Source organism: Podarcis liolepis (genome assembly GCF_965112155.1).
Source record: "Podarcis liolepis genome assembly, chromosome: 13".
Classification (NCBI taxonomy): domain Eukaryota; kingdom Metazoa; phylum Chordata; class Lepidosauria; order Squamata; family Lacertidae; genus Podarcis; species Podarcis liolepis.
This window is the reverse complement of record NC_139573.1, coordinates 54,215,124-54,232,393: the sequence shown is the minus strand read 5'-3', so window position 1 is coordinate 54,232,393 and position 17,270 is coordinate 54,215,124. Positions and strand designations below refer to the sequence as shown.

The following is a 17,270-nucleotide window of genomic DNA, read 5'->3' as shown; positions in this document are numbered from 1 at the left end:
TGGGAATTATTTTGATTGACTTACCTGTATTGACATACCGTGTAAGTCTACAATAGAGTTGCATATGCAATAACAGACAGATCTCTGCTCCTAGGAATTTTTTATCTGTAGTTGTCGGCAGTGGCGTAACGTGGGGGGTGCAGGGGGGGCCGGCCGCACCGGCCGCAACATCTGGGGGTTAGGGTTAGGGGGCGCAAATCCACGAGTTAGGGGGGGCAAATTACTTGCCTTGCCCCCGGGTGCTGACAACCCACGCTACGCCACTGGTTGTCGGTCAGGGAAGCGTAGTGAAGGAGGGAAAGGCATGCCTAGCAAAGGGCATGAATAAGAGCAAAGGGACTTAAATTTGGTTATCGTGGGAAATGGGAATTAAGCATTGAAAATGGAATGGATAGCCTAGTGGACTTGAAATGTATTAACATGCTCAGTGGCATATAATTCCTTTACACTTAAGGGTGGGTAATGAAGGTTTTGCAAATGTGTAGCATGCTACTTTTAGCACACCTGAAGAGCTGTGTACATAAAAAATTATATGTGCTTCCAAGTCACCAGAAAACTTAATAACCACATTGCATTCTTTAGTATTCATCCTCGTAGTACAATCTGGGTACTATTGTGTTCTGATTTGTATGAAAACAATCTATTTCTGAATTTTCTCAGAAAAATAATAATAGTGGAAAGATTTCCTGCACACATTGCTTTGTGTTGGACGGGCGAAGGCATTAGAAGAGCAGTATTATCTGACGTTTGACCATACCCCTTGGTCAGCATTCGAAATTCACCCATCGCCATTGGCTCTCTGCGACTCGGGAGCGTCCCCTGGCGACCAAGTCAGGATTTCCAGTCTTGTGGTTTGCGACCAAAATCTCCTTTCCCTGGGCAGAGGGAACATTTTTCATTGTTGTACAATTTGCATAAGTAAGCAAACTCTGAAGAAGGGGTAGGGGGCACTGGGCAGAAAGGGAGATCTGGCAGATTTTCATCCCTCTCCTTAAATCTCACACTTTGCAGATAGAAACACATTGTGGTTTGCAAACAAATAGATTGCTTCTCTCTTGCAGGGTGGGGACGGGGAGCAAGAAGAGATCTTGCTGATTTTCACCCCTCCAGTTTTTCTGTGAGACATGTTGAAGTTTGCAAACAAACACAAGCTCCAAACTGTTAAATCAATTCTTCTCAAAAGCGAAATGGCTCTGGCAGTAAAGAAGTCCCACTTTTTTTTGCTTTCCCTCTCATTTCTTCTCATAATAATATGTTTGCTGGCTTGCTTGGAAGAATAAAGGTTTGTCCCCTTTATTTGGATTTTGCTGTATCGTTTTTTCTAGGAATGGAGGTTGAGTGAGTGAGATGTAATGGATGTGCGTGGTCTGTTTTTTCAACCCAGTCTGCAGCACGAGACACAGCATCTTTCTAGACTTTTTGGAGATGAGTTAGCAAAGTCTGCTGATGACACCAAATTGTTCAGGGTAGTTTTGAACTAAAAGAGGCTGTGAGGCACTCCAAAAGGATCTCTCCAAACTGAGTGAATGAGCCGGACAAACGCCAGCTCCCTCGGCTTGAAAGCCAGATGAGCTCTGTACCCCATAGTCACCTTTTACTGGACCTAACCTTTACCTTAGTGGTTGGAGTGTCTGTAGGACTAGAACCTGGGAGAGCAGGGTTCAAATCCCCTCTCAGCCATGAAGTTCATTGGGGGTTATTGTCCTATACATACCTAAATTTAAGTCCCATTGTGCTCTCTGTATGACGTGTTTTGTTATGGCTGGCTCAAACTCTCCAAATTGCAAAAAAAAATATGAAAAAAATAACCAAATAAGTTTTCTACGCAAAGTTGTTCACAAATTTATAAAGATACAGGTTTTGGCAAACTACCCCTCTAATTGGGTACGAGAGGTTTTTAGTTTTGCTAGAATGAAACTGCAGTCACATCTCTTATAGACTGCTTTCCCACTTGATTGCTTCTGTATTTTAAAAGAGCTTTTGTTTTGCGCACAGCATTTATTCCATCTTCAGCTAGAGCCCCCACCTTGTCTTCATTTGCTTTGTGATCTTGTTTTTAAAAACTGCGCCTAGACATATAGTTGTGGCCACCATAATTTAGGTTGAAGGTGCCATTTGGCTCCTTGCTTTTATATCTCTGTTTCTAACGCTGTGTTGGCCTTGAGACGGGGAGAGCAGGATGTCCTCATTGCCTGGCTCTGGGCACCAAGCAGTAGTAATCATATTGTGGCAGTGACGTAATGAGAGAAGCTTGCCAAGTCTAAACAATTTCAAGAATCCCCAGATGTAAATACTGTGCCGTCAAAGATAGTTCAACAGAAATTCCAAGCAAATCGTACTTTGGCACGTCTGGAACCCTAAAGAATATTTTTGCAAGGCGAAGAATTCACTGGGGCTGTTTCGCTAAAAGGCTTTTGATCCTATAGATAGGCAAAGTGAACCAACACCTTTGGTTGTATGCAGGCATCTTGGGTGTGGTTTTGGCTCTGAATTTAGGGGTGCAAAGTTAATGAACTTAATTAAGCCTGTGTGCTTTAATCAGCAGATTAATTGGCTAAAGTATTAGTTGGAGGGGAATGAGTGTTGGTGGGGCTGGGGTTTAAGGTCCCTTGAGATTATTTTAGTCTTTGCCCCCTTACTTCAACGGGAAAGGAAAAAGGAAAATGTTAAAGACCATTGCAGAGTCTGCGAGGGTTTGATGAACTAGGATTTTTAACATCCTTCCAAATAGTGCAAACCTGTTGTGCTGCAGGCCTTGGTGAATAAATTCCTGCTCACCTGTCCCTGAACTTCAGCAGGACAATGCTATAGCACAGTTGCCGCCTTGTCCCGAATGTTGTGGGTTAGGGCCAGGTATTCAGGAAGGTACCGTATTTTTCGCACCATTGGACGCACTTTTTTACTCTTAAAAAGTAAGGGGAAATGTCTGTGCGTCCTATGGAGCAAATGTGTGGTCCCTTGAGCCAAATTGCCGGAGTGCGGCACACTCTTGGACTGGTCTTTGGTAGTGGTGGTGGAGCCGCGCTCCCCTGCCGGCAGCCTCGGTTCCCCCTGCAGCCCCAGGAAGCTTTGGAGGAACGGGAGGGCTGTGCGCCCATGCCCCGCGTTTCTGGGCTGCTGAATGGGGGAGGTGGGGAGAGCCTCGCTCGTCTGCCGGCAGCCTCGGCTTCCCTCTGCAGCCCCAGGAAGCTTTGGAGCAACGGGAAGGCTGTGCACCCATGCCCCGCACTCCTGGGCTGCTGAATGGGGGTGGGGGTGCTGCTCTGCCAACAGCCTGCCCTTCCCCTCAAGGTTTGGAGCAGTGGGCAGGCTGTGCGCCCATGCCCCACACTCCTGGGCTGCTGAATGGGGGTGGGGGGTGTTCACTGAGAGAGGGGAGGAAGAGGACGGAGAGGAGGGGGACCAAGAAGCTGGGTGAAGGGAGATGAGGTACCATAGGTTGCCGTGAGTGGAGAGTCATGGTAGAGGGCAAAGGAGAGGGAGCAGTGAAGGGGAGAAATTGTAGAGGTCACCTGAGGAGTTTGGGTGAAAGGGATGGAGAGGAGGAGGCTGGAAAAGGGGACTGTTCTGCTTGGGGGGGGGGAGAAAAAAGTGGGGAAAAGGAAAGCCTCCCAAGCCTGCTGCTGAGAAGCTCTGCTTGGCTGTTTCTTGACTGTAATTCAAGTAAAGGGAATGTTTGCGAGCAGCTGAAAGGCTGTTCGCTGAGAGAGACGAGGAAGGGGATTGAGAGGAAAAAATGTGGCATTAGCAATGCTTTGGATGGATACGAAGATGGTATTTTACATGAAGATAGCGAAGAAAGTGATGTCAGTGACTGTGAGCAACTGAGCTTCATAAATTCTGACTTTAGCAGTGATGAGTTCTTGGGGTTCACAGAAGACTAGAAGAGTACTCAAACCTTAAAGTCTCTCTTCATTTGTTAATGACAGTGATAATGGTTCTTAATGCCATTGTTGACTGCTGTTCACTTTACATGGCTGTAATGTGATTCTGATATACCGGTTGTTTATACAACATTTGATTCAGAATATTTTTTCCTTGTTTTCCTCCTCTAAAAACTAGATGCGCCCTATGGTCGGGTGCGTCCAATGGAGCGAAAAATACGGTATTCATCTGGCACCAAATTTGAATGGTACAATGCAAGGAAGGGAAGGCAATATACATTCAGGTTGAGGCGACCAATATATTGGTAAATTGTCTGAAACTCTGTTGAAATTGTCTGTGTTGGGGTTCAGATGGCAATGCCGGTTTCAGACAATTTGAGCTGGTGATACGTCATGCCAGGCATGCAGATGGCAAAGCAGGCAGACAGAGTTTGAGAAGGTTCTGGCACCTTCTCAGGCTCCTTCTGCCTGCCTGCACCTTTGAGGAATTCCCCATACCTCCTGCTCACATGAGCCAGAGCGATATAGGGGCTCATTCAGCTGAGATGCAGGAGTCTTCTCTTAAACAATTCTCCCCCCCCCCAACATTTCCTCTGGAAGAAGTGCCCTCTGTTTTTTGCTCCTGGGGGCAGTGAGCACGCTAAGTCCTTGTCACGCTGTCTTGGGTTGTCTTTTTTCTCTTTATTAGTTTGTGAAATTAAGACTTTTGCATACCTGGGGAGTTCCTATCTGTGGTTGGCTGTGCTGTGGGAAATTGATCAGGTTCAATATTAGAATAAGTGGGGACCTGTAACAAAACACTCATGGGTGTCTACAGACAATATGTCTGCAGAAACTATTAGTCTGCCCCATGCAGACCAATGTAAGTCAACAGCATGAGAGGAGAAGAGAAGGAGCCAACTCTCTGTTTACAGAATCTTCCCTGCAGATTTACCTGGAGGCAACTCCTACACAAGGTTGGCAAATGGCTATTTAAAAGTCTGGATTGGGCAACTTAAACAAGAGTTCTAGCAACTGCCTTTATAATCACTATATAGTAATCACTATGTTATAATCACTATACAGAGGTCACTTTCAGACATTGAGAATTACAGTTGCGGTGTGTGTGTTTGCACGTCACCTTGCACAGTTACGGCTCAAGAAGAAAATGGCAGGGTGGTTCTGTTGCACGCACAGGCCATCCCAAACTAGCATAGGCTTAGGGTTACATATGGGTGCTGCTCCCATGGTGCTAAGAAAGCTCGGCCACTTGTTTTCATGTCCGCTCATCCTACGCCTGCCTGATGGGTTTGTTACTGAAGCTACAGAAGATGTATCTTGGTCACAGTCGGAGGTCCTTGGCTTGTGCTGTAGACATAAGCCATGGTGGGTCTCCCCAGGCTTCAGTCCCTTGAGCAAACTCTGGGGCCTGTTTTGCCCACAACCTTTCAGCTTTATTGTGTACTCGTTATTTGGGTTATAGAATCATAGAGTTGGAAGAGACCACAAGGGCCATCGAGTCCAACCCCCTGCCAAGCAGGAAACACCATCAGAGCACTCCTGACATATGGTTGTCAAGCCTCTGCTTAAAGACCTCCAAAGAAGGAGACTCCACCACACGCCTTGGCAGCAAATTCCACTGTCAAACAGCTCTTACTGTCAGGAAGTTCTTCCTAATGTTTAGGTGTTGGTAGAGGTTGGTAGAGGTTTTGCTCAAAGGAAGGTGAGGCAAGCCCCCCCCCCCCAAGTTCATTGTGGGTTGTCTGTTGCATCATATTGTGCATCATATTTAATCTGCAGGAACCATGAATGATGTGCAAATTAGATACCCAGAGCCTTTGCATAGGCCACTGTGAGTGCTATTTAAAGGAACAGCCTCTACTTGCTAAGTGCCTTCAATTGTAAAAGAAAACCTGCAGCAATTGGCGATTTATGGCCGGCTTATTGTTTTCAAAACTTATTCACCCTTAGAAACTGCCTTGACTAAATTTTCATTCTGCTGCTTGGTCATGATTTCCATTTGAAGAGTTCAGTGCCTCTTTTTTTTTTTTTTAAAGGAAAAGCACAACCCTGATTAATGGAATTGTCACCTTTCAATCTTGGGGTACAAAAATTGACGACAGTCCTGCGTTGTGGATTACTCAATAGTGATATTTGAGCTCTTTCTTGGCAATATTCTGTCAGTGTGGTAACTGAGAACTGTTGCTGCAACCGGGTCCCTCATTATTTCCTAACTATTAATGCCTCCCCTGCCAAACCCTTTCCACAGTTCTCATAGGTGCCCTACATCCCCTCACCTTTGGCAATATAGTGGTGTCTTTTTGGCCACGTGTCTCCTTTTGAGTGTCAGGGTGGCGCTGTGGTCTAAACCACAGAGCCTAGGGCTTGCTGATCAGAAGGTCGGCAGTTCAAATTCCCGCAACGGGGTGAGCTCCCGTTGCTCTGTCCCAGCTCCTGCCAATCTAGCAGTTCAAAAGCACACCAGAGCAAGTAGATAAATGGGTACCGCTCCGGCAGGAAGGTAAACGGCATTTCTATGCGCTGCTCTGGTTCGCCAGAAGCGGCTTAGTCATGCTGGCCACATGACCCGGAAGCTGTCTGCGGACAAACGCTGGCTCCCTCGGCCTATAGAGTAAGATGAGTGCTGCAACCCCAGAGTCATCCATGACTGGACCTAACGGTCAGGGGTACCTTTACCTTTACCTCCTTTTGAGTAGTCCTGATGGAGGCACATTAGGCAGTTTCAACTTGGAAACTGATAGTGTCTCTCCCACGCTGCTCTCCTCCTTGCCAGATCCATGCTACGTAACTGGAGAGCAAGACCTGGATGACACTTCCTTTAGTAAATCTGCCTCTAGGACTAGCCATCGCCCCTTGGCTTTTTTGTCTGAAGGATAACCATATTTTTAGTCTTAACGCATTCATGCAGAAAAGCCCTTATCTTGTGGGGGGAGACCCTCACTTTAGCATAGAGGTGGGAATTCTGTCATCTTTCCCATGGAAATGATCACAGTTTATTTTGTTGCCTGTCCGATTCAGGACACTTGGCTAGGAAAGGTCAGGAGGCAGATTCACGGAACAAACATCCCTGTTGTTTTTTTTACAGTGGCATAACTGTCACGGCTTTCTTCAAAGCATTCTGGGAATCGTAGTTGCTGATAATTCACTTTAATCCCCAGAACCTTTTCATTCTGCAGTGTAAATAGGCCCAGTTCATCTCTCTCTCTCTTTTTTTTGAAAGAAAGATTAGTAAAGTACCTTTGGGGAATTTCCATTGTGTTTTATCTTTTTTGAGATAATTTAAGTGTAGTAATGCTGAAGGACATGATGTGTTATCTTCAACGTAACAGCAGTAAATAAGGCCACGCAACACAGATGCCAAATTAGGGGCGTGAGTCCTGGCCATGTTGTTTGAGAAGGATAGAAGTTGCAAACAAGTAATAGCGCATATGAATGGTCATATTCATTTTCTCATATCCAAGGCAAAATGATGGTAGGCAGGTACCTGGCATAGATTTTTAGGAATACCCAAGGCCAGATTTGGAGATGAAACTAAATAAAGCGATCTGTATGAAAGCAGCCACAGCTGGCATTGGGAACCTTAAATATGGGGAAGGGCCACCATATATTGGGAGTGGAAAGTCGCAGGTTCAATCCCTGGTGGCCACTCCAGGCAGGCCTGGGAGAGTCACGTGCCTGGAACCCTGGAGAACCATTACCTGCCTGAGCAGACAGTACTGAGCTGGGTGGACCAATGGCCTGACTCTGTGAGGCTGCTTCCTGTCTTGCTAATTTCCTGACACTTCCTCTCAGAAGCTTGTCCTATGACAATAAACTCTTGCAATTGCACAATGTGGGCATAGCATCGTGTTCTATTGGAATGTACTCGCATTATCTTTTGGTGTGCATTTTTATTTCTTTATTATGTCTATCTCCCGGCTTTTCCTTGGAGGAGCTCAGCATGATCTCATAGGTTAGTCATTTCCATTTCGTTTCAAGAAATGGAAGAGGCCAGAGCTGCAAGAGGTTGGGCAGAAAGGGAGCATGGGCGGACGTGCCTTGACTTTCCCGTGGTCATTGCGAACCGGCGATTAGAGCCAAGGCCTCGCCTTGTGACCGAATGGTGGACTTGGACCAGGAAGCGTGTGATAGAACAATGAAATGGGTTACTGAAGGAATAGACTAGGTTCTGTTTGAACTGGGTTAATCGTTGCCTGATTTCTGTAATTTTAGAAAGCTGTATGAGGCGTTAATGTTCATTTCCCCATGCATATTCCCCTCTGGAAGCTGAAGCGTTCATCCACCGGATCTGTAGCCTCTTCCAGAGAAAGTGGTCTCTGACTGACGGTGTCAGTGGCTTCCAGCTCCTGTCCCTGGATCTGACGTGGAACCAAGGGGCACTGATGGATCCGTGTCAGGAGGGTCTTGCTGGTGACACTACCTTGGGTCAAGCAACCCTGAGCCTTGCAGGCCCCAGTTCAGTTGTGTCTTCAAATAGATAGATGTTTGGAGTGTGGATGGTTGTCACATGGCACAGCTGCTTCCCAAGGATTCCTCCTGCCAGATCCTTTCCGAAGGGACCAGTTGTTCTGAGCACTTTTGCACCAGAGGACCTTGTCCAACTATGATCCTGCACAGCTCACCTTGGAAGAAGAAAAGAATTGTCAGCAGCAGTCTGTCCTGTGCATGCATTGTAGAAAGGCCTGGCATGATGCACTTAAGTCATGTGCTCTCCTGTCTCTTCCTGACATTTTACTACCGCTTATTTTGATCTTTCCCATGTATTTATTTATTTTTCAGTTGCCTGCATAAGGTCGTGTAAGAAAACATGAGCGTAACTTGTGGGCTTAATGCAGGCACAGGCAAACTTGGCCCTCCAGATGTTTTGGGACTACAACTCCCATGATCCCTAGCTAGCAGGACCAGTGGTCAGGGATGATGGGAATTGACTGGCAGAGGTTCTCCGGGGTTTCAGTCAGGCACCTCCTGCTAGTCCTGCCTGGAGATCCTGGGGCTTTAGCCTTTGCCCTTCTGCATTCAAAAAGCAGATAGCCTACCACTGAGCTGCAGGCCTTGAAGGCATGGCCATTTTCTGCAGCCCTATTGCCTAAGATCCCTTGACTGGAGATGCGAAAGAATTGTAGCTGGCACATTCTGAATGCAAATCCTGTGCTGTGCCACTGAGTTATGGCTCTGTCTCCTTTGACTGTTCCTTGCTTCATCTGAGTTTGTGAGGAGATGGGTGCTTAGGAACAGGCTGTGCTGGAGGAGAGGTCCCCTGAAAACGGGAGTTCTCTCAGTTATTTGTTGTCAGAGGCTACAGGCCTCTTGTCTAGACCTTGAGATGAAGGCAGCGGCTCCCCTTTTAACTGTGTCAGCTTAACCAGAAGAATGGGTTGCAAGTACAGTACTTCAGAGGCACATGCTGCCTTCTAGAACATTTTCTTCTGAAACTGCGCATTCAGGTGGCCTAGGAAAGGGCCTTCTTTGCATACAGTGGTGCCTCGCAAGATGAAATTAATCCGTTCCGCGAGTCTCTTCGTCTAGCGGTTTTTTCGTCTTGCGAAGCAAGCCCATTAGCGGCTTAGCGGATTAGCGCTATTAGTGGTTTAGCGGCTATTAAAGGCTTAGCGGCTAAAAGGCTATTAACGGTTTAGCGGCTTAGAAAAAGGGGGGGGCGAAAAAAAATCGGAACACTTGCAAGACGTTTTCGTCTTGCAAAGCAAGCCCATAGGGAAAATCGTCTTGCGAAGCAGCTCAAAAACGGAAAACCCTTTCATCTAGCAGGTTTTCCATCTTGCGAGGCATTCGTCTTGCGGGGCACCACTGTACTCTTATTGTTTTGGTGGGAATACTCATATGTGACCCAGTGGGGCTGGCACTGAAGATGGCAGTTCGTCTCTTCCTCTAATGTTTTGGCACTCTTACCATTGCATGACACCATTGCACGAATGGGGATACTTTCAGAAATAGTCCTCATTGCATGGACAGTGGTACCTCGGGTTACATACGCTTCAGGTTACAGACTCTGCTAACCCAGAAATAGTGCTTCAGGTTAAGAACTTTGCTTCAGGATGAGAACAGAAATCGTGCTCCGGCGGCGTGGTGGCAGCAGGAGGCCCCATTAGCTAAAGTGGTGCTTCAGGTTAAGAACAGTTTCAGGTTAAGTACGGACCTCCGGAACGAATTAAGTACTTAACCCGAGGTACCACTGTAATGTGTAGTTGCTCACTGATATTTTTTAAGGGTGGGAAGGTGCCTGTCCCCTCCTTTTTTTAGTAGGCAATCAACCCTATGCATGCTTGCTTCTGTCCCCACTGCATTTAGTGGAGCTTATGCCAAGGTTAGGATGCGGGTGGCGCTGTGGTCTAAACCACAGAGCCTAGGGCTTGCTGATCGGAAGGTCGGCGGTTCGATTCCCCGTGACGGGGTAAGCTCCTGTTGCTCAGTCCCAGCTCCTGCCAACCTAGCAGTTCGAAAGCATGCCAAAAAGTGCAAGGAGATAAATAGATACCGCTCCGGTGAGAAGGTAAGCGGCGTCTCCATGTGCTGCTCTGGTTTCGCCAGAAGTGGGTTAGTCATGCTGGCCACATGACCCAGAAGCTGTACGCCGGCTCCCTCGGCCAGTAAAGCGAGATGAGCTTTACCGCAACCCCAGAGTCATTCGTGACTGGACTTAACTGTCAGGGGTCCTTTACCTTTACATCCTTTTTATGCCAAGGTTAGGATGTGTAGGATTGCAGACAAAATCTGCTTATAATTATAAGAAATGTGAGAATAATTGCATTCATAAGCCTTTTTCTGCATGACTTTATAGAAGTTTCTTTCCTAGCAGAATTGTGAAAAGCAGTTGACCAAGAAGTGTACTCCTAAATGGAGCTCTTTCGAGGTGATTGTCAGCTAAACAGAGAAGCTGTGTGTTTAGTTATTGAATCCAGGCAGCCAGCAAACTAGGTGATGTGCTGTATATTGCACATAAGCCTGCGTTTGAACGATATCAGTGCAAAAGCTTTGCTGCCTATTGCTTCTAAGCAGATTACACATGCAGACCATAGGAATTTGTAGGCAAAGAGCACCTCTACCTACAGTGGTAGGACTTAGTAGTTTAAAAATAAAATAAATTTCTACCTTTCAAACGTTTCGTAGGTTTATAAGTAGTCGTTTGTCAGATCTCTTGTGGTAAGTCAGAAGACTCTCCAAGTGATTAGGCAGGGAATCCTTGTTGTAATTTGGGGGGGGGGGGTTCTTTTGCTTGCAGAATTTGTTGTGCTCCTCGTGACTTACAGAAGTATGTGGGTGTTTGGGCAAGTCAGGTATGCTAGTAAAATTTTATGTGGGCTAGCAGCTGTTATGGGCTTTATTCCAGTCCTTCTGTTATGCAATAAAATAACATTGAATGGTATGAACCTGACTGCTGGGCTCCCAATATTACTTCCATACTGTGATTGGCAGAAGGGCACAGGCTTTCTCTTCCCCTCTCTGTCCCTACATCTCCAAGTTGTTTGCCATATTAACAATTTGTCAACGCCTCCAGCACAGTTTTCTCACCATCTTGTTTTTACACTGCAGGTGCCGCAAAGCAGTAGATGTAATTTTGAAGATATTCTGAAGGCACAAATGGCTTTAGCTGGCTGCCCAGACTCCTTTTTGCACCATCCTTACCGAATAGTAAGTTATAACTTAAATATATTTAAAATGCATGGAATCCAGCTGTAGTGGTGGAGTAAAGCCTGTTTACTGAGCTGAGTAACTCACTAGTTAGCCTTAATTACGTCCGTGGCCTGGATCAGATTTAAAGGGAATCTAGGCTTTCCTGCTATATCAGCGATTCATTGTGAGCCTTGGGCTCATGTGCTCATGCGCTCTTACTCTCAGCCTCATTTGCATGCCAGAGGAGATCGGAAGATTTCCCTTCCAATTTTAAGCAGACTGCAAACCAGGATCCAAAACCAGCTGCCAAACTAGAGCTTTAACAAACCATACTTCTCTGCGTTTGGACCTTGACACGGAACTGCAATTTGTTTAAAATGGGGAGCGAGATCTTCCAAACTCATCCTCCTGGCATTCAGAGGAGGAGAGATGGTAGCATTGGAACCCGAGGTGTGCACTGACTCATGTACAGATTGGGAAACCATAGTTTCGCACTATGGTAGATCCACAACTTACGCAGGATTTATTTACGTGATTGCAGCTTTGCATGGGTGGTGGGCAAATAAATAAATAGATGGAGAGCCGGGGGATGGGACAATCAGAAGGGGCTGTCCAAGATCTCAAGAGGGGCATGGCGGATGGCTCTTTCTGTGCCGAGTTTTCTTGACGCTGAAAGTTTTTAAGCCCTCCATCTTTCTTACCGGGCTCTGGTAAGGTTACACAAGGCCTCTGGAAGGCTGTGGATTTACTATTCGTCAGCTAATATTTTTGCTGGGCAAAGTGTATCATGTTTCAGACCTGCACAAGATGTGACCCATTGAGCTGTGCATTGTGGCTCCGCTAGGCAGCAGAAGAATATCTTTGGTTTCCCCGGTCGGCCACCATGCGTGGCAGGAGGACTGTGCTTGGCTTTATGGGCTAACTTTAGCTGCTTTTTGTGCCCTGATGGCTAACCTGTACTACTAGGCCAGTAAGTATTCAAAGACTGCTTTGGAAAATGAGTGGCTGGTCTTAGTGTTTTAAAAGCAAGCAGCCATTCCAGATCCGTTGTACATAGGATGACTCAGAAAGCGAGGGTGACTGAAGCCCTCAAAATTTACTTTGAAGGTCCTTCTCAAGGTGCTTTATTATGACATATTATGGTTTAGGCTATTTTCAGGGGAAATCATCACAGCTCTGTAAATAGTGAACCAATTTTGGGACACCCAGTCAGAGGCAAAGAGCAGTGCTACCAAAGGGGTATTCCTGCAACAGCAATATGGGTTGGTGGCTCCTGCTAGTTGTATCAAAACCAACAAAGGACTGCCATGTAGGAGAGGCTACCTCAATCTTCACGGAAGCCATGAGGAGGCTGGCGCAAGACCGATGTTTCATGCTGGGGAGGAAGTTGAAAAAAGGTTATGGAGAAATGATAGTAATCTCAACCAGATACAAATGTTATGCTTCTGCTGGTGCTCTTGCTAACCACGAAAGCAACTGAAACATAGCCTGTAAAGCAGTGATGAGGAACTTGCAGGTCTGTTTAGGCCCAGCCTATGAGGCAGCTCCCTGCCAACCACACCTGATGTAATATGTGATTTGCAGTTTGTGGTAGCCAGGGACATGGCTGCAAAGGAACAAGCAGGGACTTAAAAGTTGCCACTTGTTTCTCTGCAAGCAGGGCTTCCCATCAGTGCCGGTAAGCAGGGATCAGGAACTCCCTAGTCCTGCTTTCTGTTTTGAAAGATGGATAAAATTCAAACCATTTCCTCAAAATGGACTTTGAGGAGTCCATTTTGTAACCATGTAAACAAAATGGAAGGTGCACTCCCAGTGCCTATCAGCTGATTGGCACTGAAAGCGCATCTTCAGACAAGGTTGCTCTAACCACTAGTCAGCTGATCAGTAGTTATAGCAACTTCCTTTGGACATGGGACAAGTATTAGGCATCCTTCAATTTGCAGCACTCGTGTCACCTTTCAGGGGCGAGATGAATGTTACTGAGATGCTGAGAGATTTGAGTTGCCCTATGTGTGGTATCTTAGGTACCAAAACGCTAATCATGCAAGGCTACGTGTGTTTACCAAAGACAAGAAGGATCTGCCCATCAAAAAGTGCTTTTGAGTTCTGTGTTGCACATGCTAATTAATCTCCAGGCTACAACTGGAACATATGTTCTCACTGTTCTCTTGAACATACTTCCGCCTGGAAAGAGAAGTCTTTCTTACCAGTAATCTGGACAAGGTTGGTTGGTTGGTTGGCATCCGTCTGCCTTGGGAGACAATGGAAGAGGGCTCCCAACCCCTCTGTAAATCGTGCCACACTCTGAAGTGAAGTTCCATGGCAGAGTAATAAACAAACACAATCAGACTTAATGAGACCTCTGAACACTTCTGAATTTGCCGAATCTTCTGTTTTCTCAGGATCACAATACAGTCGTATCTTGGATCCTGAATGCCCTGGAACTCAGACGTTTTGGTTCCTGAACGCTGCAAACCCGGAAATGATTGTTCCAGTCTGCAGACGTTCTTTTGGAACCTGAATGTCCCATGAGCTTCCTGCAGCCAATCAGAAGCCGTGATTTGGTTTTTGAACGTTTTAGAAGTTGAACAGACTTCTGGAATGGATTCTGTTCATCTTCCAAGGTACGACTGTACACTCATTCTATAGAATCATACACAGTCAGTGATCTTCAAAAATATGTACCTGTTCTGTACTTCCTGGACGTGCTTGGTAGGAACTTGAGGCTCTGAGTTGGTTCATTGTTGATAGCTGATAGCAGCAGTTCTTGTGAGTCCTGGATGTCTCGTGCACCTGTCTTGGAGAGATGCTTCAGGTCCCCGATTCAGCAAGCATGGGAAACAGAACAATGTGTCTTTTGTAGAGCACCCACATAGCCATGTCTTCCTTGCTGGTTCTTGCATGTCCACTCCTATTTCTTTAATTCTGACCTTGTCCCACATGAGCAGCATGGAGAAAATGGTTTTACTGGTGGGGTTCTACTGTATCCCTCTTATGTGATGTCAGAAACATCATCACGTTCGCAATATGCCAGGAACAGTGTGCAAAGCAACAGTCTGTGTGCTCATTTGTGTAACAGTAAGTACAACCTGGGCACAATTGCTAATAATCAGGCAAGATGTTCTCTGTTCAGAAGTGTTGCTGCAGCAGTCCTACAGCATGATAAAGAGAGGTTGCAAGTGAGGAATGTTCTCTAGAATCTACACAGTAAAAGTAATCATTGTCATCGTCATGTGATTTGAACGCCACCTTTCCATAGTTCAAAGCATGCACAAGGCGGCTTGCAATATGAGATGATTTGCATAATTGCAAACATAAGAAAAGTAGTTGTAAACGATAAATAAAGCACATCAAAAAAGTGCATGACCAAATCACACAATGTCCACATAATTCATAATAAGATTTAAAAACAGCAACAAAAAGAGGCTGTTCAACGGCCTCAGCTTTTGTAGCTGGAGTCAGTCCAGGCCCCGCCCTGCCAGGTCAGGTGAAAAAATACCTTTAGGGCAGGGAGCAGGTGTTTCAGGACTCCCAGGCAAGATGGTTGCTGGTCTCAGCTTTTGCTGGAGGTAGCTGGAGTCTCTTTGCTCACTCACATTGGAGGATAAATGGCTCAGGCATACCTGCTCAGAGGTAGTAATGAGGTGAGAGAAGATGTTCAGACCTTTCTAGCAATCATTTGGTATAATAGACATCACAAAGTCAGCAGTTGCTGCAGTTATTATGGCGAACCACTAAAACAAATGTCACTTTTGTCAGATTATCTTCTCATTAGGAACAACGTTGCAAGAAATCCTGTCCTGTGTGCACTTACTTGTAAATAAGTCACATTAAACCTGCTGTCCTAACCATTTAAGGCTGCAGAAGCTATACTAATAGCAGGCACTGCTTATAGGGACTGGCGGTGGATTCCTGCCACAATAGCTGCACGTTGCACAGAGTGAGTCCCACAGGTTTGCATGAGGAATGCTCCCCGGGAAGTGTTTACGGGACTCCAGCCTGAATTCATTACTCTTGAAAAGTGCCACACAGGCCTTCTAACAAGGGCTCCCAGGTACTTTCAGAATCATGGGGAAATATTAATATCCCACTCCGCACTTAATGCAATTCTACACCTTTTTTCTAGAATGTGGAATACTAAGCCGACGAGGAGCTGGAGGGCAGGATCTGAAATGTCCATTTGGCCGCTGTGTGGCCTTGGCCTGGTCACCATCCCTTAGGCCAGGCATAGGCAACCTCGGCCCTCCAAATGTTTTGGGACTACAACTCCCATGATCCCAAGCTAACAGAACCAGTGGTCAGGGATGATGGGAATTGTAGTCTCAAAACATCTGGAGGGCCGAGGTTGCCTATGCTTGCCTTAGGCTAACCTCTCTCACGGGCCTGTTGTGAGGAGAACACGGGGAAAATGAGAACCAGGAGTGCTACCTTGAGATCTTTTGAGGAGAAAAGAGAGAGATAAATGCCATACTGATGGACGTATGATCTTTATTATTGTTTTTCTCCAGCCTGTCTGCCCTGATTTTGAATAGGGAGAGGGTTGGGGGGGCAGATTTGAAGCCATGGGGTGGAGGGAAACCTAAAAATGAAGCAAAAAAATAACGTACACAGTTAGACCCTGCACATGCAAGTTCTGACTTGGAATCATTCCCTGCGCTATCCTACATTTTGTAATAGTATTTTAAATTTCCAAAGTGTGTTTGTCCTCACAACAACCACCCTGTAAAGTAGATCACAGTTGCAATTTTAGCAAAGCAATGAAAAGAGTAGCACTTGTGAGTTCAGGCAGAAGCGTATGTGGGAGACAACCAGAGGAAGTGTGGCTTTGAGATTTTTGAGAAAGTTTAATTTTTTTCTTGCAGTTCTTCTCAGGTGGTCTGCATCTTGCTTGCCCTAGGAAATTAGCAACCATTCCTCCTCCTCCTCCTCTCAGTGGGACTTGGGCTCTGGTTCCTAACCAGTGCTTTTCTTCTAGGAAATCATATCCTTGAGTACTCCCAGAAAAACAACAATACTGTCCCTAACATAGATTTCCCTTCTGAGATTGGTGGATCTTTTTTCTTCCTCTGCACATTTTGCTTGTGAAGCTTGTTTTGTCATACACAACTTGTACAAGTTTTGATTGTCTTGCATTTAGGTGAAGGATTTAGGGCCAAACCTGGCCTAAAATGAGAAATATCCTCCTGCGGGCTTAGGAGCACCTTTGTGTGGTGCAAGAGATTATTTAACCTTTTCCTGCCTCCATTGTCCGAGACAGACATTGTCTCCTCCCCACTCCCCATGCTTAAAGGAACAAAGCATTGGGGGGGGGGGCAGGATTTCAGCCCGAGATTGCAGGAGAACCAAAGGGGTTAAAGCCTGCTTTGCTGCACTCCTGATCTGGCTCAGAAGCACACTGGCTAGCTATTCGTTTTTAAAAACTCAGCTATGCAAGGGAAAAACTATGTGACAAGTATTGCATTTACCGTATTTTTCGCTCTATAGGACGCACTTTTTCCCCTTCAAAAATGAAGGGGAAATGTGTGTGTGTCCTATGGAGCGAATACGCCATAGCCCCGCGACCCTCTCCCGGCTGGAGAGGTGACGCGCGGCTATGGCAGGAACCTCTACAGCCCCGTGTCACCTCTCCAGCCGGGAGAGCGTGCGCGCGGGGCTAAAGCAGCCCCCCGCGACCCTCTCCCGGCTGGAGAGGTGACGCCCGGCTATGGCAGGAGCCTCTCCGCTGCGCCTTTCCGCTGCTCCCTGACCTGCTCTTTG

General features: G+C 46.3%; 1 protein-coding gene across 18 annotated transcripts in view; it reads left to right on the top strand.

The window, feature by feature from the left end:
* Window positions 1-17,270, top strand: part of GRB10 (growth factor receptor bound protein 10) — a 99,352-nt gene that overhangs the window by 18,965 nt on the left and 63,117 nt on the right. For all 18 annotated transcript variants that reach the window (XM_083473187.1, XM_083473177.1, XM_083473190.1 and 15 more), the window contains exon 2: window positions 11,433-11,531. In XM_083473187.1, the coding sequence (XP_083329313.1) occupies window positions 11,433-11,531 (99 nt within the window). The remainder of the gene's footprint in view (window positions 1-11,432; window positions 11,532-17,270) is intronic.